The 27,896-nt window shown below is 44.7% G+C and overlaps 2 protein-coding genes across 4 annotated transcripts in view; one reads left to right on the plus strand and one right to left on the minus strand.

The window, feature by feature from the left end:
- Positions 1-1,337, minus strand: part of LRRC74A (leucine rich repeat containing 74A) — a 45,968-nt gene extending 44,631 nt beyond the window's left edge. The window contains exon 1 of the mRNA XM_047737396.1: positions 183-1,337. The gene's annotated coding sequence lies outside the window, so the exon portion shown is untranslated. The remainder of the gene's footprint in view (positions 1-182) is intronic.
- The window catches only part of ANGEL1 (angel homolog 1), a 38,942-nt gene extending 11,374 nt beyond the window's left edge, over positions 1-27,568 (plus strand). For 2 of the 3 annotated variants that reach the window (XM_047737384.1, XM_047737385.1), the window contains exons 2-11: positions 360-474; positions 4,456-5,031; positions 5,913-6,139; positions 6,589-6,658; positions 7,259-7,692; positions 9,904-10,030; positions 10,340-10,450; positions 23,921-23,990; positions 24,515-24,678; positions 25,447-27,568. In XM_047737384.1, coding sequence (XP_047593340.1) covers positions 372-474; positions 4,456-5,031; positions 5,913-6,139; positions 6,589-6,658; positions 7,259-7,692; positions 9,904-10,030; positions 10,340-10,450; positions 23,921-23,990; positions 24,515-24,678; positions 25,447-25,607 — 2,043 coding nt within the window. In that variant the 5' untranslated portion in view covers positions 360-371 and the 3' untranslated portion in view covers positions 25,608-27,568. Of the gene's footprint in view, positions 1-359; positions 475-1,306; positions 1,453-4,455; positions 5,032-5,912; positions 6,140-6,588; positions 6,659-7,258; positions 7,693-9,903; positions 10,031-10,339; positions 10,451-23,920; positions 23,991-24,514; positions 24,679-25,446 lie in introns of those variants that run through there. The other variant, XM_047737386.1, reaches the window with a different exon arrangement.
- Positions 27,569-27,896: the final 328 nt, after the last annotated feature.

The raw sequence follows: 27,896 nt of genomic DNA on the forward strand, positions 1-27,896 counted from the left end.
GGGCCTAGGAATTTGTATTTTTAAAACATTTCTAAGGGGATAAGGGAACCCTCATTTCACAAAATGATAAACATAGGCTCTAGGTAAGTACCTTGATTTAGGATCTGATTTAGAACTTGGACTTCTGGGTGACTATTGGGACAAAATGTAAGGAAGTTACAAGGAAGGTTTATTTCACTGACCTGAAAAGAGTGGGTCTGGCTTTGGGGGCTCCTTAGGCAGAGCTGACATTTGTGCGCTAGGTTCTTCGAGGCTTCCCAACCTTCAGACTGCCCTTGGGGCCCCTGCTTCATCTCAGGCAATGGGTGAGTGCTGTTAGTTGAAGCCAGACTGACTCTCTCCTTCTTCCTTTTATTTAGCCTTTCAGTGTTATGATGTACCCAGCTGGTCCTGGATCTGGTGACTCCCCAGAGGGCTTCCCCGAGCAACCGAGGCTCCAGCCACAAATCGGAAATCACACAGCTCAGACACTAGGTACTGAATTTGGGAGTATTAAACAGTCCTTGCTTCCCAGCGTGGCTGGGGTAGACTGAGGGTGAGGCAGGGGGAAGAGAGACTCAAAGAGGTCTTCGGGTAGCACAGAATCCACAGAAGACCTGGCCTTCGTTTAGTGACATGTGCTTTGTTTGATCAGCAAAGATTTGGTCCCTACTGTGTGCCTGGCATTGTTGTAGGCACTAGAGAGACATCTCAATGAACAACCAACCAACCAACCAACCAGACTCAGCGCCTGCCTTGTGGAGCTTTTCCCCCAGTCTTCCCTGACTCCCTTACCAATGGGACACCCCCTTTTTTCCAAATTAGGTTAAAAGAGGGCCCATTTGGAATAGGATGGGAAAGGAGACGAAGCTGTAGATTTAATTTGTGACCTAGAATCTGAGCTGGGGAAGACTGAGCAGAGTCAGGAAAAGAAAACTAATGGGGAAGAACACGCGCTCTTCTCTGGGATGAGAAAGAGATTATGGAAGTCAGGGCTATGTGAGGCTTCAGGGAAAGTCCAGCGCCTCATTTTACGCGTGAGGAAACTGCGGGACAGAGAGGTTAGAGAGTACCCCAAGGGGACCCCTCGTTAGGTGGCAAAAGTGGGAATGAAACTGTGGCCCTGGAATGATACTATGCAGCCTCCAGCGAGGCGCTCAATTTTCACACTGGGCGCCTGGATGGCTTCTGGGAGCTAGGCCCGGCCGTTGCCACGGGGAACAGGTTCCCCGCCCTCGCGGGCCCACGCGTGGCCCTGCGCTCCCAATAAAGTTTTTGTTGAAGCGCAGCTGTACCACGTGAGCCGGCCCGGGGGCGGGGTCGGGGGCGGGGCCGGGCTCAGAGACCCAGCGGGCGGACTTGAGGAGGGGAGGCGGGCGCGAGCGGGAGCGCGAGCGCGGCGGCTGGCCATGATCGCGTCGTGCCTGTGTTACCTGCTGCTGCCGGCCGCGCGCCTCTTCCGTGCCCTCTCAGGTACCGGCCCCGCGTCCTGGCAGGCGGGTGCCAGGCCCGGGCCCACGTCGGCGGGGTCCCGCGGGGCCCGGGGCGGTGTGCGGCGCGTCGGGCCTCACGACCACCCTTCCCCGGCCAAGGTGTGGGGAGGCGGCCCTCGGTCCCCGGTGCCCGCGCTGGACCCCACGGGGCCACGGTCCTGGCCGACGACCCTCGCGGGCGCCCCGCCTCTCCCCGCGCCTGTGGCCTGGTGGCGTCCGGCCACAGTTAATGCGGGAGGGGGACGGCGAAGGGGCAGGAGCCGTCCTTCCCGGACCCCGGGGGTGTACAGGTTTCAGGGGTCCGCCGAGTCGCAGCCCTGGGGACTCGGCGAGGGTTGGCCACTCGGGTCCAGGCGAACGCCCGAATTGTCGGGGCCGGGGGTGGGGGTGGTGTCTGTGGGCCGCATACCCGCACGCACCTGCCCTCCCCCGGGTTACTCCGCGCTCACCTTTCCCGGCCGCCTCTCCGCTCGCTCTCCAGCCGCGTCTTTGGTTGAAACACGGGTGCTCACAACCCAGAGACCTTTTGCGCCCCAGCTTTGAAGCAGCCTCCCCTGCCCTTAGAGATGCGGCGGGGTGGAGCCAGTGCCCCGCTGGTACTTTAGAGGGGGAAGGGAGCTATTCTTTCACGTTTTCATGACCTGCCTGCGCTGCCTTCCTGGTCTTTGGTGAAATTCCCGAGGCTCTTCGGACGCCATCACTTCCCACAGAACTCCCAAAATGTTCTCTGGCAATTTAGAGGCCGGGACAGACCAAGAGCTACTTTCTTGGAAATAAGCAGTCACCTGCATTCTGTGCTTTTCCTTTCTAGACCTTTACACGTGTGTGTGTGTGTGTGTGTAAATCCATTTATCTAGTTATTTGTGTGTCTGCCTCTGGAATGCAAGCTCCAGGAGGGCAGGGCCATGTCTGTTTTGCTCCCTGTATCTCTAGTGCTAGCGCACTGCCCAGAATATAGTAGGCACTTGATTCAGGATGAGAAACTCCACGGAAGTAATTGCTTTCAGAGAATTAAAGCATATTCCTTTGTCCACGTTGCTGTCATTTCTGGAGCTCTTCGGATGTCCACCACGGTAGTTTCATAGTGACATATACGAGTCCACAGTTTTCTAGGCCTGCGGTCAGCCTTTAGAGATCTCAGAGGAGGGACCACTTCCCTCCCTCCCCCATTAAAGTAGTACCACTTTTTAAAAAACTTTGTGTATTTGGTTTTTACATAAGGGTTGCTTTCTTTCCCTCCCTCCCTTCTTTCCTTCCTATAAAACAATCCTGTTGACAAACCAGCCACCACCACCACCACCACCACCACCACCAAAAATCTGCTAAATTGAAACCAAGGACCCTCACACATGTCAACCAGAGAGCCTCTGCCATCTGGTATGCAGAGGATGTTTCAAGGGACAGGGAATTAGCAAATCCCTGAGATTAAAGCCAGCAACATAGTTCATGGGTGTAAAGCAGGGTTTCCCAATCTCAGCACTATCGACATTCGGGCCTAGATAATTTGTTGTGGGCTGTCCTCTGCACTGTAGGATGTCCCGCAGTATCCTTTTCCACTAACCTCTAGATGCCAGCAGCATCCCTCCAGTTTTGACAACCACTGTTTCCAGATAATACCATATGTCCCCTGAGGGCAAAATCACCCCTTGTTGAAAACCACTGGCTGAGAGGGACATAGACTATAGATCCACGTACACTATAAATAAGATCATATCTTTCAACATTTGAACCATTTTGATACTTTTCTTGCCTTTTGAAAAAATAGAGCTGATAAAATGAGTCTCTGGTGATTGAGGGTGAGCTTGTCTCTTGTCCCCTGCTGTAAATAAGTGATTTAGTGAAGGGTGGGTGTTTGCTTGCACCAAAACACTGTGCTTGGAGTTTGGGGGGCTCCAAGTTTAGAGTTTTTCCATTTGCTGTCTTGCCTGTTGGCTGTCATTTGTGGCTGCTGAGGCAAAGAGATGACAGCTGTCTCTTACTTACAATATGCACTCGTTGGCACCTTCCGATTTATAGCCTCTGGTGTGTTATGGAATGGGAAGGCTGATAATGAAGTTTGTGAAGATTTATGAATAGAATATATAGCTTTGAGAAAAAGAACAAGGGCCTTTGCTAAGAAATAAATTGTATAGATTTTGAGACACCCTTTTTGTCTACTTCAGGACTTTTTCTTTTTTAAAAGATTTTTTTAAAAGATTTTATTTATTTATTTGACAGACAGAGATCACAAGTAGGCAGAGAAGCAGGCAGAGAGAGAGGAGGAAGCAGGCTTCCTGCTGAGCAGAGATCCCGATGCGGGGCTCTATCCCAGGACCCTGGGATCATGACCTGAGCCAAAGGCAGAGGCTTTAACCCACTGAGCCACCCAGGTGCCCCCAGGACATTTTCTTTTGGAATGTATTCATAGATTAGGGGATTTATAGAACTAGAAATGTTCTTGGAGATTATGTTGTTCAAACTTTCCCTTTCCCACCTTTACAGTCAAGAGAGAGTCCATCTCACCAGGGACTTTGTCCAAGGTCACATGGTTTGTTAGTTTCAGTGCTAGGTCATAACCCACAGTTCTGATTCATGGTCAAGTGCTGGTTCCAATGTAATGTGACCCTTAGAACCAGAGAGTTGATGCTTAATAGGAGTCGTGACCTCTAGACAGAAGGGGTAGTGGTGGTTATATGTGACCATCTCCATCCTAGATTATGTGGGATGGCCATTCTTTCATTCATGCACTGAATATATATCAGATCACTACCATACAAATTAGTTCATACTTGTAAAGCACTTAGAATAGCACCTGGTATATAAAGCACTTTATGCTAATGATAATGGTGTTCCGGGCCCTAAAATGGGCAGGCTCGGTGATGGTAAACAATGGGCAAGGTACATATGATTCTTGTTTGTATGGGACTTTCATTTTAGTTGAGAGAAGAGTATGGGTTGGGGCATGTTGTCATCTTATAACACAGTATTTTGGCTTGCTTCTTAGATGCTTTCTTCACATGTCGAAAAAATGCCCTCCTGGCGAAGAACTCATCCACCCAGGTAGAGGGCGACTTTGCCATGGCCCCTCGGGGGCCCGACCAGGAGGAGTGTGAGGGCCTGCTACAGCAGTGGCGAGAAGAAGGGTCGAGCCAGGTGCTCTCAACTTCGAGTGAGGGTCCCCTGGTAGATAAGGGACTAGCCCAGAGCAGCCTGGCGCTCCTGATGGATAATCCTGGAGAACAGGATGCTGCTTCAGAGGACAAGTGGTCCAGCAGGCAGCTGAGTGACCTGCGGGCAGCAGAGAACCTGGAGGAGCCTTTCCCCGAGGTGCTAGGAGAGGAGCCACTGCCAGAGGTCGAGGGCCCAATGTGGGCAGCTGTCCCCATGCAGACCGGCTCCCAATATGCAGACTGTGCTGTCCTCCCAATGGGTGCCCTGGCTGCAGAGCAGTGGGAAGAGGACCCTGCAGTGGTGGCCTGGAGCATAGCACCTGAGCCTTTGCCCCAGGAAGAGGCTCCCATCTGGCCTTTTGATGGCCTGGGGCAGTTGCAGCCTCCCCCAATGGAAATCCCGTATCATGGTGAGTCTGACAACTGGCTGAGTGAGCCTGGGGAACAGCTTGTCTCCAGTGTGAGCAGAGCCTCTGCTAAAGAGAAGATGCTCTGACAGGGAGCTCTGTTGTTGCATTCTGTTTTTGTGAGAATCTTACGGTATCAGATCTAGAGGGGCCTTAGAGATTGTCTCATCCAGCCCCATGGTTTTTTGAAATAGATGATGAAATAGCCATGGTGCAAAGAGGTGGCAAGACATGCCTGAAGTCACACAGCTAAGTAGAGGCAGAACTGAAAGCACACCCTCGTTCTGATTCTCCACTCTCTAGCAGTTGTGGTGGAAAGATCTCAGGGCCTCCACACCCTGCCTCAACCAGAATTTTATCTTCTGGTTTTATCTATGTTATATATATTTGGCTTCCATTAATATTTGAAGAATGAGTTCTGTGGCTCAAATAGGCATGCTCTAGGGGAGATGGGGACATGTGGTTTATAGCCCCACAGCCTTTTTTGAATTTAAAGGTTAGGAAACACTCAAGGCTGAGATTACCCTAGTAATGTCTTTAACCTCAGGTGATTGTGAAGCACATTGATCTGTGATTCTCCAGAGACTCATAGACTTACCAAAGTGAGAGATTGTCAGCCTAGAATTATTGACCATGTACCAGGTGCCAGGTATCATGCTAGGGACATTGGTGAACAGGCCAAGATTGTCTCTGGCTTTGTGGAGCTAATTATTTAGTCTGAAAATGTCCTATGAGCGCTGCTCAAATAGCCATAGAGAAGGATGGGTGGTAGGGAAGATAAAAAAAGGAACTTGAGACACAGTAGCTCTGACTCAGGAGTGGAGATAGTGGGACCTGAGGATAACATACTTGTTGTGGACCTCTTCTTTCCGACCCCTTTGCAGAAATCTTGTGGCGAGAATGGGAGGATTTCTCTGCTCAGCCAGATGCTCAGGGCCTGGAGGCAGGGGATGGCCCTCAGTTCCAGTTCACTCTGATGTCCTATAACATCCTGGCCCAGGACCTGATGCAGCAGAGCTCAGAGCTCTACCTGCATTGCCACCCGGACATCCTCAATTGGAACTATCGCTTTGCGAACCTCATGCAGGAATTCCAGCACTGGGACCCGGATGTGAGTGAAGAGGGGAGGAAGTGCCATCTTGTATTTGCTTTGAACCTGGGCTATTTCCCAGTGCTCTTAGAAAATGAGTTCAACCCCATAGTTTTTTTTTTTTTTTTTTTTATAGGATTGGGGTTTTGCCTAGGGCTGGAGCTTTCCTGCCTGGAGTAAATTGAGTTTTGGGCAGGTGCTGAGAAGACTCTCTGGGTGCACAATTTCCAGCACCATTATGCAGGGAGGGAGACTCGAGGGATTCAAGAAGCGGGAAAATCCAACTCAGGCATCTAGTCTAATCAACTTAACTCTAGGCCCTTCCTTGCTGGTGGTGGCTGTCTGGGAAGAGTCGGCCATGTGGGAAATTTCAGTGTGACCCTGCCTGAGACAAACAGCAGCTTGGGTGGGAGTCACTTTCCAGTACTCTTGGTACTCTGTAGTGATTGGTTTCCTTGTCAATTTCCCAGATCCTGTGTCTCCAGGAAGTCCAAGAAGATCATTACTGGGAGCAGCTGGAGCCTTCTCTGCGAATGATGGGTAATGCAGCTCCCTGGCATGTTCACCGGTCTTGCTTCCTCTGGCCCTGTCTGCTCTCTCCCGAAGGCACCAGCTTTTTCTTTTGCCTCAGTAAATCCTCAGTCTCAGCTGTGCACTAGCTCCTTTGTATGGGTGAGAGAAAGAATGAGTTCTGCAGTTTTAAGGCAGTTCTGACATTTAGTGCCATTTAATCCTTGAAGTAATCCACCCTGTGGGGCTGAGTTATTGTTATCCCCATTTTTATAGTGAGGAGACAGAGGTTCTGAAAATGTGTGTGACTTGCTCAAGGTCACCCACACTACAAAGTTAGTAGGTTGTGGAGCTAGGACTCTAATTTGTCTGACTCTAGAATCCATGTTTTTTCTATCCATTGATACTGCTTCATACCTTTCTGTCCTCCTTCCCCTTTAGCCACTCCGTCATCTGGTTATAACTGTAAGGGAACCTCTGCAGAGCCAAGGAGTTGGCAAGGACAGGAACCCCCTTACGGAGCAGCAGGAGCAGTGCCATAGGCACACACACCCCGGCTACTGCCACTGGTTGGAGGGATTCAGGCTTGGAGGTCCTTGACCCATGTTCTTGGCCGGGTGTTCCTTGCAGGTTTTACCTGTTTCTACAAGAGGAGGACCGGGTGTAAGACAGATGGCTGTGCTGTTTGCTACAAGCCCACGAGATTCCGTCTGCTCTGTGCCAGCCCTGTGGAGTACTTCCGGCCTGGCTTGGAGCTCCTCAATCGGGACAACGTGGGCTTAGTGTTGCTGCTGCAGCCACTAGTCCCAGAAGGCCTGGGGCAAGTCTCGGTGGCCCCCCTCTGTGTGGCAAATACCCACGTCTTATACAACCCACGCCGGGGTGATGTCAAGCTGGCCCAGATGGCCATTCTCTTGGCCGAAGTGGACAAAGTAGCCAGGTTGTCTGATGGCAGCCATTGCCCCATCATCTTGTGCGGGGATCTGAATTCTGTTCCTGATTCACCTCTCTACAACTTCATCAGGGACGGAGAGCTCCAGTACCATGGGATGCCAGCCTGGAAGGTAACATGGGAGAGGCCACTTGAGGGGTGAGGTGGGGGGATGGGAATGGCCAAGGGAGAGATTCAGGTATTGGCAACTTCCATGGCAGTGACCTCAGCTACACCTTTTCTGGCTCCCTCTGGCTTTTTCCTGTTCTGTTGAATAGTGTGTACACAAGTCTGGAAGTTAGAAATTCCTGGGTGCCCTGGGCATCTGGGAATCCTTTTAGTTTTTATCATTAATTTTTAGTTCGTGAGTAATACAGAAGTGCCTCCTTGCAAGAATTCAGACATTATAAAATAAGATCAAACCCCCTTTATCACCTACATTCCTTACCTTTCCCTTTAGAGTGAAGTAGTAATTGTTTGAAGTTTGGTGGTGGTGTTCCAGAATATTCTGTGTGCATTTACAGTGATATCTATGTTCCTGTGATATTGTAATTATAATTTACACTTATTAGGCACTTACTGGGTTCCCGGTGCTATTTTAAGCACTTTACATAAATTAGCTCACTCAACTGTCACAATTTCTATCATCATTTTCATTTTTTAAGTGAGGAAACTAAGGTGTAGAGAAGTTTGGCGGTTTGCTGGCTCTAGGCCATGTAGGTAGCTAGTGGTGGAATCAGGATCCCAGAGCCTTTCCCCTCCAATACTGTGCTGTGATTGCTTCTGAGAGCTGATATATGATCTCCTGTCTGTGTGTTTGTAAACCCATTACTGTATGTTTCGTTCTGTAGCTTGTTCATTTTCGCTCAATGTATATATGGATCTATCTCATTCCTTTTAACTGCTGAATGTTGATAGGATACATACCTCATAGTTTTATTCCATTTAGCACTGCTGATGGACATTCAGCTTGTGGTGATTTCTTTATATGTCACTTAATCTCCCTGTTCTTCTGTTTGGCCACTGCTGTCCATCTTATCACTTAACTAGTGGCAAGGCGCAGTGGAGAAAGGACACAAAAATGGCTGTGTTATTGTTGAGTACTCTGGGCTTTAATTTTAATAAGGTTACTCAAGCGTCAGCAATGTCTGGTTCCCATGTGTGCAGAGGAAGGTCTTATCCTGCCAGAAAGCGCTCTAATCAAGGAGCTCAGAGAGTGGGAAGAAGAATTTACTAAGTGCCTACCATGTGATCAGCACCATTAGGCATAATGATTAAGAGCCAGACAGTCCTGACTTCCAATCCCTGCTCTGCTACCTTGTGCAAGTTACTTAACTTCCTTAAGCCCCATGTGCCTCATCTATACACTAGGGATAAAATGGGACCCATTTCAGAGGGGGGGGTTTTGTTGTTATTTGGCAGATCAAACACAAGAATGCATGATAAAGTATTTTCTGGTTCCCGCTTCAAAGGAAACAGTCAGCCATCAGTTATTATCAAGATTCTTAATTGTAGGTGATATTATTATCCCATTTTATAGTGGAGGATATTGAACCCTGGGGTTAAGTAACTTGCCCAAAGTTACACAGCTAGAAAGTGACCATTAAATCTTCAGTCTGTTTTACTTGAGACGGCATATTGAAAATATATGTCCTTCAAGGGCAGATCGATTGTATCTATCACTGCGCTCTCCCTAACACTCAGCTAGTGTCTTGCACATAGCTGGCATTAAAATATTTGTTGCTGTTCGATGAAATAAAGGGAATTTTGCTACACAGGGTAGAGATATGCAGATGACTGATGTTACCCAGTGTTTCCCTACTACATTCTGTCCGTTCCCAGGCTGCTCATTGGCTTTGACCAAGGATGGTGACGTAGATACGGTAAAGTTCTTGGTGCATTTCCCATTTGGTTTGACCCTGCGGTTTCCTCATGATGGACTTAAGATGCTAGACCTTGATCCGAAGATCCAAAGATCGAGATGAAACTTTTTCCCATTGCAAATTAAAGCCCCTGAAAGTTGATACTCCCTGTGGAGAATCATGTAGATTTTTCTGAGGTGAAATTCAGGGGACCGTATGTTCATACAGTTCTATTCCTTTGACTCACGTACCTTATTCTCTTAGCCCTCCTTTCTGTTTCACGGACATTTCAGTGCTTCTGGTTTTTTAAAAATAAGTTTTAATTAGCATCTTATTTTTAACAACTTCCCTGAAACTGATGTGTTTTGCTTATATTATGTATACAGTGTGTGATTGTGTGTGTGTGTCTGCATGTCCCAAATCATGGGCTATTTTCTTTTTCCATCTTGGTATCATCATTCCCACCTGCTCTTTCCTTCTAGGTGTCTGGACAGGAAGACTTCTCCCATCAGCTTTACCAGAGGAAGCTGCAGGCCCCACTCTGGCCCAGCTCCCTGGGCATCACTGACTACTGTCAGTATTTCTCCTCCTGTCACCCCAAGAGAGCAGGTGAGCCTGTGTAACATTCTTGGTTGGCTGTGCCTCTGTGCCCATTTTGGGAGAAAGCTGGTATTTCAGTGACAAGAGAAAATGTAATTCCCTCAGTTCTCTTAGCAAGTTCCTTTGTTTTTCCCACCATCCTCCTCATGACCTCCCAGTGAAATGGACAACTTTAAATCCTATCTACTGGAAAATCAGCTGGTCTTCGGAGCCAGGCTTCCTCTGTGTCTCTATACTGGAAGCTTCTTGGTTTTAAGGCTGCTTCAGCATGTGGCTTCTCTTCCTTTCTCTCACTGTGTGGCTTTTCCTGATTTGCAGAGAGACTGAAGTATAGCCGAGACTTTCTGCTGCAATTCCGTTTCTGCGACATTGCCTGTCAGCGACCAGTCGGACTGGTTCTTATGGAAGGAGTGACAGATACTAAGCCAGGTAATGGACACTAAGCTTGTTTTCTCAGCCTTCTTTCCTCCTTACCCCTGATATTTGTCAGTTACGTGGTTTCTTAGTCTTTTTGTAGGTGTAATTCTTAAGGTCAGCTTCTGGTAATAAGCATGCTTAGAAGGAAGGTCAGTGGAGTTCTGTATCCATATGCAGGCATAGATGTGTAGCATAGTGAGAACACGGACCAGGAATCAGGAGACTTGAGTTCCAATCATGTCTGAGACCTTGAATGAGCCATGTAACCTTTTTAGGCTTAAGTAGCTAGTGACCAATGTGTGTACAGCAGATAGGGGAGATGGACATGACAGGGTTTGAAAGTCGTAAGGTGACAGTGGTCCTGCTTGTGATAAAAAGTTACTCCTACCGAGAACTCCCAGATTGAACATGGCAGAGTATGCTTGACATTTTCTCCTTCTTGTCTCTGAAACCATTCCAGAGCAACAAGGATTGGAAAAAAGCAATGCAAACTCCATCTTTGAGAAAACTAGGAGACTTGAATGTATCTGAAACCATGGATCACAGCGTAGGTAGAATGGCTGCGGGAAGCACTGGAGGCCGTACAGGTGTGCTGGGGGAAGTATGGAAGGACGCATCTGGGGGCTGTGTTGATCTCAACAAAGAGCCAGCGCAGCACATTTCTCCAAAGAGCGGAGTATACCTTGAGGCACAAAATTAAAATTCCTTGTTTCATCAGCAAGAATAGTATGCACAGGTTGTGATAGGAGATTCTCTGAACCTGCTTTGGTCTTAATAGGCACTGGAGAAAAGCCTGATAAGGAATCAAGCCCTATTTGCATTAAGCAGTCTGTTTGAGTGGCAGGAGGGGCGATGAGATACTTATAGAGCTGCATATCGCTTTTGGCTGGGGAGAAGTAAAGATTAAAAGGACTCATATACAACCCTGTGTCATCAGGAATATTCCTGTTACTTGGAATGCATACCCAGTTCTTCCCTCAGAGAAGCTGTGCAGATAGCTGGTACAGAAAAATCTCAACTAATTCAAAGCCAGGGCGCTTAAAAGGAACCAGCATGTGAGCTGTGCTAGAATATTGCAAGAAAGAAAGCAGAAGGAACAGGAAAAACAAAAGGCAGATAAAGAATGCTTACCTCAAAGATAAAAATTGTTGTCATGCAGCATATGAAAGATGATGATTATTTTCCCATGAATAAAAAAGTGAAGCAATTGCCTTTATAAAATAAGAGTACAAAAATAATTGCCTTTATAAAATAAGTCCAGGCACATTGCAAGACATTAGAAGTTGAAATGGAAGCTGCAGAGCCAGGAAAGAATAAAAAGTTTAAAAATCACATAAAATAAAGACAAAATTGGTACAGCATAAGAAGGGTTGGGAATAGAGACTGCTGAAAACAGACCAAGAGACAGAGGCCATGAAAGAAAAAGCAAAATAAAAAGAACGTAAACGATAACAGGGATTAGAAATGATAGTAGTGGAAGATCAGGAGACTCTTAACATACACAAAGTTGGAGTTCACAGAGAAGAAAACCAATATAATGGCACAAAAGAAATGCGTAAAGGTATGATTCAAGGAAAACTTTTCCCAAAGTTAAAAGATTTTGAGTCTTCCAATTGAGAGAAAGTACCATGTTTCAGTAGTAAATGACATAGGAGAATCAACAATAAGATACCTTACTGAAGTTACTAGAAGCCAGAGACAAAGGAATCCTTTGGGCAGTTGAACCAAAAAGATTGGGCTGCTCTTTTTTTTTTTTTTTTAAATTTTATTTATTTGTCAGAGAGAGAGGGAGAGAGAGCAAGCACAGGCAGACAGAATGGCAGGCAGAGGCAGAGGGAGAAGCAGGCTCCCCGCCAAGCAAGGAGCCCGATGTGGGACTCGATCCCAGGACGCTGGGATCATGACCTGAGCCGAAGGCAGCTGCTTAACCAACTGAGCCACCCAGGCGTCCCAGATTGGGCTGCTCTTAAGGGTAAAAATAACCAGGTTGGCTTCAGACTTCTTAAAGTTATCATTCAACTCTAGAAGACAGGAGAACAGAGCTTCAAGGAAGGAAGGTATGATTCAAGATTTCATGCTCAGCCAAAAGCTCTTCTTGACCAAACTGTGAGAACAACCTAAAATAACCAAGCCATGACTGTAGTAGAAGGCCTGGTGATAAGCAATGAATTTATTTTTTCTTGTAGGAATCTAATTTGAATTGGCATTTTGCACAAAGCAAACATTTCAGTGGCTTTATTTTTTTTTATTTACTTGTGAAGTTCAATCTGTTATGTAGCTCTAGCAACAGCGATAATGGTAATGACCCCCATGCGTGAAGCAGCTGCCATGCTCCAGGAACTGAGAGACCTGCTGGAATTAGGTGGACTCAGGCAGGGGAGCAGTGACTTAGTGCTTTAGAATTACAAAATCCTAAAGTTAAGACAGTAGTAGGACCCCACATTTCATGTTAAGAAGAATACATTATTAAAAACCAAAACAAAACAGTATTGTACTTGAAACATAAAACAAGCATTTCAATTTAATAACAAAATGAAACCTTTAAAACATATACTGATGATCACTTTGTAACTAGAAACATTGTGTAGGGGGAAAATATCCAATTCACTAGCAGTGCAAAATAATTAGCAGTATTTTCAAAATTGAGATTAAATTTGGGTAAGCACACTGATCCACCATAAGTGTAGTTACCATCTATCACTGTACAAAATTATTACAATATTACTCTGTTCCCTACGTTGCACTTTTCATACCTATGATTTATTTACTTTATAACTGGAATTTTGTACCTCTTAATCTCCTTCACCTATTTTGCCTCTCCTTTACCTCCTCCCCTCTATCAACCACCGGTTTGTTCTCTGTATTTATGAGTCTGTTTCTATTTTGTTCTTTGTTTTGGTTTTTAGATTTCACATGCAAATGAAATCATATGGTATTTGTCTTTCTCTAAGTTATTTCACTCATAATGCCCTCTAGGTCCACCTATGTTGTCACAAATGGCAAGATTTCATTCTTTTTTTTATGGCTGAGTAATATTCTGTGTGTGTGTGTGTGTGTGTGTGTGTACACATACATTCTATGTTCTTCATCCATTCATCTGTTGATGGACACTAGGGCTGCTTCCATATCTGTGCTAGTGTAAATGAGGCTCCAATAAACATTGGGGTGCTTATATCTTTTTGAAATGGTGTTTTTGTTTCCTTTGGGTAATTATCCAGAAGTGGAGTTACTAGGTCATATGGTATTTCTATTTTTAATTTTTTGAGGACCTTTTATACTGTTTTCCACAGTTACTGGTTTATATTCCCACCATGAATAGAAAGTCTTAAGTGTAATAAGGAGATCATAATATGTGATCTCTTCTCTAGAAGATGTGTTTTATGTGTAAACAAATAATATTTCCAGTCTAATACTAGAGTCAGGCAACCCACCACTGCACAGTGCACAAGGGTTCCTTTTTCTCCACATTGTTTTCAACACTTGTTCTTGTCTTTTGATACTAGCCATTCTGACTACATTCTGATACGAAGTGATATCTCATTGTGGCTTTGATTTGTGTTTCCCTGATAATTAGTGTCATTGAGCATCCTTCCATGTTTTTGTTGGCCATCTGTATGTCTTCTTTGGAAAAGTGTTTATCTCATGAATGTCTTTTAAAGACTCCAAATGTAAAAATGTGCCACCATTTTTAGACCATGAGTAGAAAGACTTAAGTGCAATAAGACCATATGTGATCTTTCTTTCTAGAAGATGTATTTAGATGTGGTAACAAATAATATTTCCAGTCTAATACTAGAGTCATGCAGCCCACCAGTGCACATCAGAACTTTCCAACTTGACCGTGACACTGATTTAACAGGCAGCATGTGAGGTGCTAAAGGAGCTGCAGTGCTAGGTCGTGATGGCTGACATTGCACTGCACTGGAGAACTCTGCATTGCCCGGGTTGTGCAATAAAAACATCGTGATTCTCACTCTCCCCAACTCCCTTTGTGGGGGAGTATTTCGTAAGAAGGGTCCCCTTCTTATAAATATTTTCAATTACTAATGATTTCTTCTTTCCAGTATGGTCTTAAAGATCCTGAAAGAGAGTTACTGATTTTCTTTCTCATGACCACTTGCCTGTTTCCATCGAACTCTGGACCTTCAGGTCTTTTAACAACAGACAAACCATGTGCCCAGTAAAGTACGTGATAGAAAAACCGATGGTTAATAGATGATTTTTGTAACCACTATTTACAAACTGACCAGATGGCCACTGACCAAAAGCTGTCTGATCAGTTTTCTAACCAGGAAAGTTCTGAATCGAGCTTCTCCACTGGCCCGTGCCAGAATACAATTTATCCTCTTCCCAAGGACTTAAGAAGAGCTTACTTGTTTGATCGCAGCTCTGGTAGAGGCAGCTATGGCCCATGTGCTCATCTGGCCTGGTGGGGCACTCGTGTGACTGCTAGAACAGTGCTGTTTGTACACAGTGCGGCTTGGACAGAACCGCATGTTGAAGGAAACCAGTTTTAGTATCCTGCTGCTCACTGAGATTTTTCTTGTGTATCATAATGTAAAAGACACAACTCAAAATGAAGATAGTAGCATTATAAATATTTAAGCTTCCAGTAACATTACATCAACAATCATCAAGTGAAAGTGCAGGCTTAACAAGGAAGAGTATTCAGAAAATAACTAACAGTAAAGGGTTTTAATTCATCTGTCTTAGCCCACAACAGATCAAGTAGAAAAAAAGATCACTAAGAATATGGAAGACTGCAATAACGTGTATATAGTAAATCTGATTGATGCATATCAAACTCTGAATACTGAAAGTGGAGCAAAGACATCTTTTTAAGTATTCATAGGAAATTCTTAAGAATTAGTCCACCAAAAAAACCTCAATAAATCTCAAACAGTAGAAGTCATACAGCCTTTCTTTGATTACACATGCAGTAAAAATAGAAATTAGAAACAAAAAAGAAAACATTATCATCTGGTTATCTAGAAAACTTCAAACAACCTTTGAGTCAAAGGTGAAATTTAAGCTAAAATTGCAGAATATCTAGAAAATAATAATAATGAAAGTACCATGTATTTGTGGGATGTAGCTAAAACTGTTCAGCGAAAAGTTTATGGAATTATGTGGAATATTTAGAATCACAATTACATGAGTAGATAAGACAAGATAAAAATAAGTAAGTTACTTACTTTTTTGGGGCAAAGAGACAGCTGTCAATTAGTTAGGCCCTTTATCTAAGCTATTTTGAAGGGCAGGGAAGGAGCAAGGGAACATATCCAGATGCAGAATAATTAATAGGATTATAAGGGGGCTTTTCCCACCTGAGTGAAATTTAGATGGTGTATATTAATTTTAGAAAATGTATTTTAGTAAAGTTGGTTACAGAGGAGAGAGAGAATCTAAGTAGGGAAGAAATACATAAAGTTCTCAGCTATGTAGTCCTACAAAAACACCAGACTCAGATTGATTGGAGAATGTCATCAAACCTTCAAAGTAATTCCATCACTACTTAAATTATTACAGTGCACAGAAGAAGAAAGGAGCTGATTATTTTTAGTGCAACAAGTATTTTGACCCTGATACCTGACAACAGTTATACAGAAAAAACTATCAACACTAAAATTCTCCACTTACGAATACTGATGCAAAAAAATTTAAATAGAAGATCAGGAAACAATCTAGCAGCACATTGAAAGAGCAGTATATCATGACCAAATGGAGTATATCAGAAATACAAAGATTGTTTGATATTGGGAATTCTACTCATGTAACTTAACATATAATATATATGAAATCTATTAAAATATACAAAGTGCATCCTATAGATGTCCAAGAGACTGTTAAAAAATCAACATCTATTCTAGATTCTTTTTAAAAGACCCCCCCCCCTTAAATTAAGGAAATACTAGATACAGGCATACCTTGTTTTATTGTGGTTCACTTTATTGTGCTTTGCAGACATTATATTTTTTACATATTGAAGGTTTGTGGCAACCTTACACTGAGCAAGTCTATTAGCGCAATTTTTCCAACACTGTTTGTTCACTTTGTATCTGTCACATTTTGGTTATTCTCGCAATATTTCACACTTTTTCATTATTATTATATCTGTTATGGTGATCGGTGATCTTTGATATTATTATAAGAATTGTTTTGGAGGGTCATGAGCCACACCCATGTAAGATGGCAAACTTAATCATCAAATGTTTCGTGTGTTCTGATGGCTCCACCGACCAGCCATTCCCCTGTCTTTCTCTGGCCCTCTTCTTAGGCCTTCCTGTGCCCTGAGACAAAACAATATTGAAGTTAGGCCAATTAGTAACCCTACAATGGCTTCTAAGCGTTCAAGTGAAACGAAGAGTCGCATCTTTCCCACTAAATCAAAAGCTAGAAATGATTAAGCTTAGTGAGACAGGCAATAGCTAGGCTTCCTGCCCTAAACAGTGAGCCAAGCTCGTAATGCAAAGAAAAAGTTCTTGAAAGAAATGAAAAGTGCTACTCCAGTCATCACATGAATGATAAGAAAGCAAAACAGCCTTACTGCTGATATGGAGAAAGTTTGGTGGTTTGGATGGAAGATCAGTTTAGCCACATTTCCTTAAGCCAAAGCCTAGTCCAGAGCAAGACCCTAACTCTCTTCAATTCTGGGAAGGCTCAGAGGTGAGGGAACTGCAGAAGAAAAGCCTGAAGCTTCAGGGGTTGGTTCATAGGGAAAGAGGCCATCTCCATAACGTCAAAGTACAAGGTGAAGCAGCAAGTTATCCAGAAGATCCAGTGAAAATAATGAATGAAGGTGGCTACGCTTAATGGATTTTCAGTGTAGACAGAACAGCCGTCTACTGAAGGAACATGCTGTCTGGGACTTTCATAGCTAGAGAGGAGATGCCTGGCTTCAAAGCTTCAAAGGACAGGCCTGACTCTCTTGTTAGGGGCTAACACAGCTGGTGACTCTAAGTTGAAGCCAGTGCTCATTCACCATTCCAAAAATCCTAGGGCCCTTAAGAATTATGCTAAATCTATGAGCTGCCTGTGCTCTCTCAGTGGAACAGCAAGGCCTGGCTGAGAGCACATCTGTTTACAACATGATATACTAAATATTTTAAGCCCACTGTTGAAGCCTACTGCCCAGAAAAAAAGATTCCTTTCAAAATATTATTGGCAATGCACCTGGTCGCCCAAGACTCTGATGCACATGTTCAAGGAGGTTAACATTACTTGCATGCCTGTTAACATAGTATGCATTGTGAAGCCCATGGATCAAGGAAGGATTTTGACTTTCAAGTTTTACTATTGAAGAAATACATTTTGTAAGGCTATAGCTTCCGCAGATAGTTATTCCTCTGATGGATCTGGGCAGAGTGAATTGAAACCTTCTGGAAAGGATTCCTTACTCCAGATACATCTAAGAACATTTGTGACTCCTGAGAAGAGGTCGGATGCCAACATTAGTTAACAGGAGTTTGGAAGAAGTTGATTCCAGCTGTCAGGGATGACTGTGAGGGGTTCATGACTTTGATGGAGGATGTAACAGCAGATGTGGGGGAAACAGGAAGACAACTAGAAGAGCCATGGAGCCTGGAGATGGGATTGAATTGCTGCACTCTCAGGATAAAACTTGAATTTATGAGGAGTTGCTTTTTTTTTTTTTTTAAAGATTTTATTTATTTATTAGAGAGAGAGAGAGCATGAGTGGGGAGTCGGGGGAGAGGGACAAGCCAACTGCCTGCTGAGTGGGGATTCCCAGGACCCTGAGATCATGACCTGAGCTGAAACCAAGAGTCGGATGCTCAATTGAGCCACATCGGTGTCCCCAAAGGATTTAGAATATTATATAAGGCAGGGTCCAGGTATGAGAGGATTGACGCCAATGTTGAAAGAAGTTCTCTGGGAAGAATGCTGTCACATGCTACAGAGAAACCATTTATTACCACCACCCTCATTAGTCAGCAGCCATCCATACTGAGGCAAGACCCTCCACCAGCAAAAAGATTACAACTTGCTGAAAGTTCGGGTGATGGTTAGCATTTTTTTAGCCAATATTTTTACATTAAGGTATGTACATTCTTTTTTTTTAGACACAATGCCTCTACACTCTTAGAAGACTACATTATGGTATGAACATAACTTTTGTATGCACTGAGAGAGCCAAAAAATTCAGTTGACTGGCTTTATTGGAATATTTACTTTCCCGCCATGGTCTGGAATGGAACCCATCTAATCTTTGAGAATGATCTTGGTCTGTCAGAGTGCATGTTGGCAACAATGTGCCACAGAGGTGAGGGGCAGGAGGAGGGGAGCGAAGCCACTGCAGGCCTGCAAATTAAAAACTGAAACCAAACCACAGCACTTACTCAGCTCCACGTATCAGCATCTGGCTTAAAGAAGACACTGTAGTAGCATTCCTGTCAAAGTCAGGAGTAGGACAAGGATGGCCACTCTTGTTTTTCAGCCATATTCAAAGATGCCAGCCAAGGATAGAGAAACAGAAATGTGGGTGGGAAAACAGAAGTAACAAAATGGAGGGGAGGGGCTAATTACTTGCTCATGTTTTTAGATAACTGGTAATCCAAGAGAATCAACTAACAGCTATTATAGGCATTGAGATAATTCTGGAAAGTAGCTGGTATAATATGAATATACAGAAAAACAATAGTATTTGTGTATAAAAATAAGGATATACTTGTTAAGAGATAATAGTGGAAAAAAAAGACCCTATTTATAATGCCAACAAAAAAGAAAAAAATCAACAGGGAAAATGTAAAGTATGTAAAGGAATATTCCATTTAATCTGAATTATTAAATTACTTGGCATGAAATTGTCCATAACGTTCCTTTACCCTTTTTTTAAAAAAAATAGCTTTACTGTGATGAAATTCATATATCATAAAATCTACCCATTTGAAATGTGCAAGCCATTGGCTTTTATTCTATTCAGAATTGTGTATACATCACCACAATCTAATTGTAGAACATTTTCATCCCTCCCAAAAGGAACCCGGTATCTACTAGCAGTCATTGTCCATTCATCCCTCCCCTTGTGAAACATTAATTGAACATGGCCTTGCAGGTTTCTGAACACTCAGTTCTATTCCATTCACTTTATGTCCATCCTTATGCCAGTACCACAGTGTCTTATTTTAGCTTTGTTTAAGTTTGAAATAGAGAAGTTACATCCTATGACTTGGTGGGGTTTCAAGATTATTTTGTTTATTCTGAGTCCCTTTCATTTCTATGTGAATTTCAGAATCAGCATGTCAGTTTCTGCAAAGAAGCTAGTTGGGGGATTTTGATAGGGATCTAGAAATCTGTAGATCAGTTTGGGAGGTATTGCCATTTTATTTTTTTTTTTTAAATATTTTATTTATTTGACAGAGAGAGATCACAAGTAGGCAGAGAGGCAGGTAGAGAGAGAGGGAGAAGCAGGCTTCCCGCTGAGCAGAGCGCCCGATCCTGGACTCGATCCCAGGACCCTGAGATCATGACCTGAGCTGAAGGCAGAGGTTTTAACCCACTGAGCCACCCAGGCACCCCGGTATTGCCATTTTAGTAATACTATCTTATGATCAATAAACATCAATGTTTTTTCATTTATTTAGATCTTTAATTTTTTTCCATGTTTTGTAGTCTTCAGTGTGTAAGTCTTACGTTTTTGTGAAATTTATTACTATTTTATTCATTTTTATATTGTAAGTGGAAATGTTTTCTTAATTTCATTTTTGGATTTTTACTGCTAGTGTATAGAAATGCAGTTTTTGTATATTGATCTTCTATGTTGCAGTCTTTTTTAAATTTTTAAAAAAAAATTTTTTTTTTTTTTACATTTTATTTATTTGACAGACAGAATACAAGTAGACAGAGAGGCAGGCAGAGAGAGGAAGGGAAGCAGGCTCCCTACTGAGCAGAGAGCCCGATGCAGGGCTCGATCCCAGGAGCCTGGGATCATGACCTGAGCTGAAGGCAGAGGCTTTAACCCACTGAGCCACCCAGGCGCCCCTCTATGTTGCAGTCTTGAGAACTCATTTATTCTAATAGTTTTTTAGTGGATTTCTTAGGGTTTCTGTATAAGAGATCATGTCATCTTGCAAACAGAAAGAGCATTACTTCTTCCCTTCTAATCTGGATGCCTTTTATTTCTTTTTCTTCCATGATTGCCCTGACTAGGCCTCTCTAAAGTTGAGTGGTGAGAGTGGACATCCTTGTTTTGTTCCTGATCTTAGGGGTAGAGCTTTTAAGTGTGTTGTGAATTAAGTGTGATGTGAGCCCCGGGGTTTTTGTGGATTCTCTTTATCTGGTTGGAGAAGTTTTCTTCTTCTTTTTTTTTCAAAGATTTTATTTATTCATTTGACAGAGACAGCGAGAGAGGGAACACAAGCAGGGGGAGTGGGAGAGGGAGAAGCAGGCTTCCTGTTGAGCAAGGAGCCTGATGGTAGGGCTTGATCCAGGATCCTGGGATCTTGACCTGAGCCAAAGGCAGATGCCTAATGACTGAGCCACCCACGCCCCCCAAGAAGTTCTCTTCTGTGTTTAGTTTGTTTGTTTGTTTTTGTCAGAGAGAGTGAACACAGGCAGACAGAGTGGCAGGAAGAGGCAGAGGGAGAAGCAGGCTTCCCGCTGAGCAAGGAACCCGATGTGGGACTCGATCCCAGGACACCGGGATCACTACCCGAGCCGAAGGCAGCCGCTCAACCAACTGAGCCACCCAGGCGTCCCCTGTGTTTAGTTTTTAGTTTTTAATGTTGCTCTTCCCCCCATAAAGCAGTGTTGAATTTTGTCAAATGGTTTTTCTGTGTGTTCAGATGATCATGTGGTTTTTATCTGTCAGTAATCTAGTAATATACTATATTACATTGATTTTTTTACATAAGATTTTTCAGATGCTAAACCAGCCTTACATTCCTAGGATAAATTGTACATGGTCATAGTATATAATCATTTTTTATTTTGCTGGATTTGGTTTGCTGATATATTGTTTTGGTGTTCTGAGACTTTATTTTCAACATGGGGAAGGAGGGTGTTTATACTCGATTCAATTCTGACACCATCTACCCAGAGATATTACAAGTGAAATAAAGGCTCAGTCCTGTAAGACTTCCCCCACTTCCCAACTTCAGACACCAATCACAAGCCCACCCTGTGCTTCCAGCAACCTCCTGCTTGGACTTTAGATACCAGTCATAAGTCCAGGTTCTTAACTGTACTTTCTGACCAACTGGCTGTTATAAATCAGAGGTTCCCATGACACTCTCCTTCCTTGGGTTTAATTAAGTTGCTGTAATGGCTCACAAAACTGAGAGAAACATTTTACTCACTAGATTACCTGTTTATTATAAAAGGATAAAACTTAGGAACAAGCCAGATGGAAGAGATGCATAGGACAATGTATTTGGGAAGTTTCCATGCTCTCTGTAGGCCCCATTCTCCCCAAATCTCCATGTAGTCACCAGCCTAGAAGCTCTCTGAAGGCTTTGCTACATAGGCAAGTTTGATTAAATCATTGGCTATTGGTGAATCAAGCTCCAGCCCACTTCCTTCCCAGGAAGTTTAGGGAATTGGGACAGAAATTTCCAACCCTCTAATAACAGGTTGGTTCTTCTGGTAACCAGCCCTCATCTTTAGGTGATTTCCAAAAGTCACCTTATAATATAACAAAAGACACCTTTATTACTCTGATCTCTTGAGAAATTCTAAGGGTTTGGGGAGCTATGAGTCAGGACCTGTGGACAAGACCAAATATATATTTCTTATAAATTATAATGTCATAGTCATTGAGGAATTTTGCATGGACATTCACAGGGGATATTCTATAGTGTTCTTTGTGATGTTTTGTCTAATTTTGATTAACTGAGTAACACCTCACAGCATGAGTTGAGAAATGTCCCATCTTAATTTTTAGAAGTGTTTATGAAGTATCTGTATTACTGTTCTTTAAATGTTTGGCAGAATTAACCAGTAAAGCCATCTAGTCCTGGGCTTTTCTCTGTGGGAACTTTTTAAATTATTAATTCAATTTCTTTACTTGCTTATAGGCTATTCAGATTGTCTGTTTTTTCTCGAATCAGTTTACATAGTTTGTGTCTTTTTATTTTTTTTTAAAGATTTTATTTATTTATTTGACAGAGAGAGAGATCACAAGTAGCCAGAGAGGCTGGCGGGGTGGGGGGAGCGGCTTCCTGCTGAGCAGAGAGCACGATGTGGGGCTCGATCCCAGGACCCTGGGATCATGACCTGAGCTGAAGGCAGAGGCTGTAACCCACTGAGCCACCCAGGCGCCCCTGTATCTTTTTAGAAATTTGTTCATTTCATCTAAGTTATCAAATTTGTTGGTATATAGTTGTTTATATTATTCTCATAATTTAAAAATTTCTGTAGGGTTGGTAGTGGTGGCCCTTCTTCCATTCTTAGTTTTAGTAACTTAGTAACTTGGGTCTTCTTCTTTTTTTTTTTTTTTTTTTTTGGTCAGTCTAGCAAGGGTTTGTCAGTTTTGCTGATCCTTTTTACCCTGTTGTCTTAGTTGGTTTTGGGCTATTATAACAAAATATCACAGCCTAGACGGTTTATAAACAACAGAAATTTATTTCTCACAGTTCTGGAGCTGGAAGTCTAAGATCAGGGTGCCAGAATGGTCCAGTTCTGGTGAGGGCCCTCTTCTGAGTTGTTGAGTGCTAACTTCTTGTGTCCTCATATGGCAGAAAGAGGGTGAGGGAGCAATCTGGGATCCAAGCCTCTTGTAAGGGCCTTAATCCTATGGCCAAAGGCTCCACCCTCATGACCTAATTACCTCCCAAAGGCCCACCTCCCAAATACCATTTCACTGAGGGGTGGGATTTCAACGTACTTTGGGGAGACACAAACATTCAGTCCATAACACTTATTAATGTCAGTAGGATCTGTATTAATATCCCCTCTTTCTTTCCTGATACTGTGTATATTTTTTCTTTTTTCTTCATGTGTGTGTGTGTACTTATTTTTGTGTATTTAAGAATGTATACATACATATTACATTGTGTGCGTACATATATATGTATATTACACACATACATATATACATACACAGCAGATGGTATGTGATAGAAAATCTCTGAAGGAATATACCAACAATTTGGTAACATTGGTTGCTTCTGGAGAGGGAAATTGAGTGGCAGGAGTCCCGGAATGGGAGGGAGATTTTTCACTGATATTTTTCTCTACATTTTGATTTTTGTACCATGTGACTCTATTGCCTAAAAAAATAAATTTATTTCTAAAGAATAAATTTAAATAAATTATTTAAAAAGGTGCTGGGCCAAGGAAGAAATGTCTGTGTTCAAGGTCTCTGTCTGCCTTCCTACAATGTTGATCCATTGTTTTCTTTGTCCCATCACCTCTTCTCTTATCCTTTCCCCTTTTGGAGCAATCTGAGAGGGGTCCCAGGGTGCAAGGTTCTGACCCTGCTTCACTGTCTGGGAATAAAAAAAATCTCTTCTCTCTGGTCTACAGAGCGACCTGCTGCCTGGGCCCCGCCTGTCCTTGAGGAAGACACTTTGGAGCCTGAGCCTGTCTTCCCCAGGTGATCTTCCTTCCGCTTCCCTGCAGCCTGCTTTCCAGCCCCCATCTGGGTGAACGAGAGAGATTCTCATTGGCTTTCCTCAGGCTGATTTGGGGGGCAATTTTGCTGAGGTCTCTTCTCGTAATACGTGCTAAGCTTTTGGAAGGGCTGGTGTGCAGAGGCCAGAGGCGACCCACCTAGGTTCTTGCAGATGAAGAACCCATGCACATTTCCTCAGGGGGGAAGGCTTCACAGAAGAACTTGCTCACCCCTGGACAGGGTACATTAGGTATACTTCACCAGGTAATGAGAGGAGAGTGGGATGGGGGTGGGGTGCGGACGGTCAGGGGACTGTGTATAAATGTGTCTATTTCTAGGCTGATTTTAGCTAAGACCATCTGCCTCTTATTAGCATGGGAAGGAATTTGCTGAGATAGAGTTAGTTGGGATTGACCCTTAAAAAACTATAAAACCCACAGAGGAAGTGACTTTGAGAAAAGGTCAGTAATGTTTGTTGACTGACTTCTTCCTCTTCATCCCTGCAGGACTGTAGGCACCATCCAGCACTGCCTTCACCTGACCTCAGTATATACTCATTTCCTGCCCCAGCATGGCCGCCCAGAGGTCACCACAATGCCCTTGGGTCTTGGAACGACAGTGGATTACATCTTCTTCTCAGCTGAGTCCTGCGAGAATGGGAACAGAACTGGTAAGCCTGGTGGATCCTGGGTTCATAGAAGCCACCTCAGAAGTCCCTGGGAACAGCTGATGGTGAAGGTCAGGCGTTTGGTCACATGGCTTGGGCTGCTGGGACCAGACTCCCCAAAGAGCCGATTTCGTATCTCCCTGGCGCTAGTCATCCTCATCATAATTCCCTTATTAGGCCACTTGCCTGCCTGTATATCTTCGCAGCATTAGAGAGAGGTGGGCCGAACCAGCCTTATCTCTATTTACGAGGTAAAAATAGAGCACCGGGAGGTTAGTGGACTTTGAATGCGGCAGCCATTTGGTGAGGGACTTGGTAGGTTCGAGACCCTGTTTCTCGTTTCTTCATCCTCTACCAGCAGGCCCGTGTGGCAGCCTGTGCAGCCTACCGGCCTCATGGCTGTTTTGTTTAAAGCATGTCTTTTAAAATGTTCGAATTGATTCCCTATGTTGAAAAAATCAGCTTTTATGTCGAAAATCTGGATTTCCAGCTTTTCTTGGAAAGTCCAAAGTTTTCATAGATGCTGGGCCTGGGCACCCATTCTTCGGTTGCCACAGTCTCCCTGAACCCACCCTGCTTCATTCAATGATACATCCCAGAGTATCTGTGAAAGGGAGGCCTCAGCCAGAGGTAGCTGGGAGAGGTAAGGGCGGGGCGGGGTAGCCAAGGAGATGCAGCCTCCCTAAAGCATAGCTCCCACAGACCCCAGTCACCCCATGCAGTGGCCGTGGCTGCTTTCTCACTCTCACTGGCTTCTGCTTTGTGCCCCAGATCGCAGGCTGTATCCAGATGGGACTCTCAAGCTTCTGGGCCGTCTCTCCCTCCTCTCTGAAGAGATTCTCTGGGCTGCCAATGGCTTGCCCAATCCCTTCTGCTCTTCAGACCACCTCTGCCTGCTGGCCAGCTTTGGGATGGAAGTCACCGCCCCATGATGGGGTTCCCAGGGGAAGAGAGCTTCTCTTCCAGAAGAGCTCACTGGGTCAGAGACTGTGGAAATACCCCATACTTCTGGAAACTTAGATCCAAGAAACTTACGTCCCATCCCCTCCCCTCCTTTCCCCCATTTCCCTTTTCTCATGGTTAGATTTTCTCCAGGCCTGTCCACGTTCTCTGCCTGTGGTCCCTGCCCCGCCCCAACCTCTTCCTAATCCTGTGCCACATACTCAGTGGCCCTGGGAGAGGCAGAAAGGGGGCTCCCCTTTCATTCCATGTATCCAGTGCTCCCCCTTAATTTTTAATTACCAGGGTTGCGGGAGCTATTGATCTCATTGGTTATTTGCTTTCAGGCCGTTTCTTGATGGTATCTTCTAACCCAGTCTTCTTTCTGCTTTCATGACCTCTGGGCCCAGCCCTCTTGCCAAACACACACATGTGAGGTGTGTAGCGTGCATGTGTCCTCTCAGGGTGGGACTGCTCTGTAAGGCCGTGCCTACCTCCGACCAGCCCACTTTCCACACTGGGGCTGTCGGCCTCTTCACAGGTCGAGAGCATGACCTGGTAGCTGTGTGTTGCCAGGCAGCAGCAGGGGCATGGGCCCTTCTCCCCTTTTATCCTCTGTGTCTCATGAGGCGTTCATCATGCCACCCAGGCCATGCTCCTCATCTGGCCTCGGGGAATGAACGGGCCTCATAGCCTGTAACAGCAGCTTCAGGGATGCACTACCTGCCCCAGCAGCCTCTGAGCCTCCAACCCAGAGCTCCCACAGCCCTGGCACGCTTTCCCGAGGGCTCTTCCCCTTTTCCAGGCAGCTGTGAGAGATGTGCAAGTGTGAAGCCCTGTGTGGGGTCAGTGGACTGAAATAAGAGGTTTAAAAGGACAAGAAAGAACCTTCAGGAAACTCTTGTCTTACTATATTCTGCCCCTCGCAGAACTGGGGGGCTGGGAGGCCTGGTGGGGGTAAGAGCAGGCAGGCTGTGCAGCCACACTTCAGCTGGGACCCAAGACCTCAGGGACTTGTTCTCCTTCCTCTGCACTCCTCAGAAGCGGTTTACTTTACTGTTCCTTTCCTCCCACCACTTTTTACCTCACTGCTTCCCCTATTCCTGTCCATTTTCTCCTAAAACAGCCTGATGTGTGGCTCAGGCCAGACCCTCTCTGCAGAAGGTGGCCTTGGGCGAAACCTGTCCAAGCATTCGAGGTGGCAGTGCTAGGTTAGTTCTGGCCAGCAAGGCCTCAGCTGCTCATTGCCAGTGCTTTTCCTCCTAGCACAGGGCCACCCTGGCCTATTTGGGGTGCCCTTTGCCCATGTATCACCTGCATGCCTTAATCTTTCATAGCTGGGGTGTGGCCTGGGTCTTCCTGGGCCAGCAGCTCCTCGAATCTCCCCCAACTCAGAGTAGCTGCTGGTCCTTGCAGATTAGCCTTGCTGTTGCCCCGCTTGGCCTCCGGAATGGGACTGAAGGGAACGGCGGAGAGGCTGGAATTAGGGACAGTTAGCCAGAGGTTCTCTTCCCCTTTTTTTAAAAGCCAAAGACCCAGCCTGAATTCTGCTGCTGTGTTCATGGTTATAAGCTTTCCATGCCCAGGTACTGGGGAATTTATATGTGTGTGTATATTTTTGAACATTGTAACTGGGTACTGGGCATGTGCCTGTCTGAGCCCCAGGCCCACCTGTCCACCACCCCCACCCCCCCATCGTTCATTGTGTTCATCTCTCCCTGGGCACCTCCTGAGATAGTCTCAAGTCAGTGTCCTATTGGTTTTCAGGACTGTGGCCCATCACTGTTCTCTTCTGCCAGGAAATGCAGTTTAAGACGGCTCAAGATGGCAGAGGGCAGGAGTTTTATAGGTGATCTTTTTCTTGTTTTCTTATTTGTTTCTGTTTTGGAAATGAAATGGGGGTTTTAAGTGGTCATTTAAGCTCTCTTTTCCGAATAAAGGTTTACCATTTCCCCCCTATTGTTGATCATTTTGTTAGGACCCTGAAGGGCATGGGGGAGAGAAGGCCTGGAGAGTGAGATGGGCGAGAGGAAGAGACCGATCCTGGGCGGAACCATCAGGTCCTAAAGCTTGACCTGAGAAAGGTGTAATCGCCCTGTAATAATCGGCACCTATCCCTGCTGTTCTGAGGCCTGCGAGGAACAGGGTCTGAAGAAGCCTCCTTCCTTGCCTTTTGTTGGGGTCCAGCTCTCTTCTCCCTCCTCACCAAGCTAGAGAACAGCTCTTTCAGCTGCTTTCATTCCCATTCCATCTGCCCCCATACCTTCCCCTGGTCCACATGC

Source organism: Lutra lutra, chromosome 7 (genome assembly GCF_902655055.1).
Source record: "Lutra lutra chromosome 7, mLutLut1.2, whole genome shotgun sequence".
Classification (NCBI taxonomy): domain Eukaryota; kingdom Metazoa; phylum Chordata; class Mammalia; order Carnivora; family Mustelidae; genus Lutra; species Lutra lutra.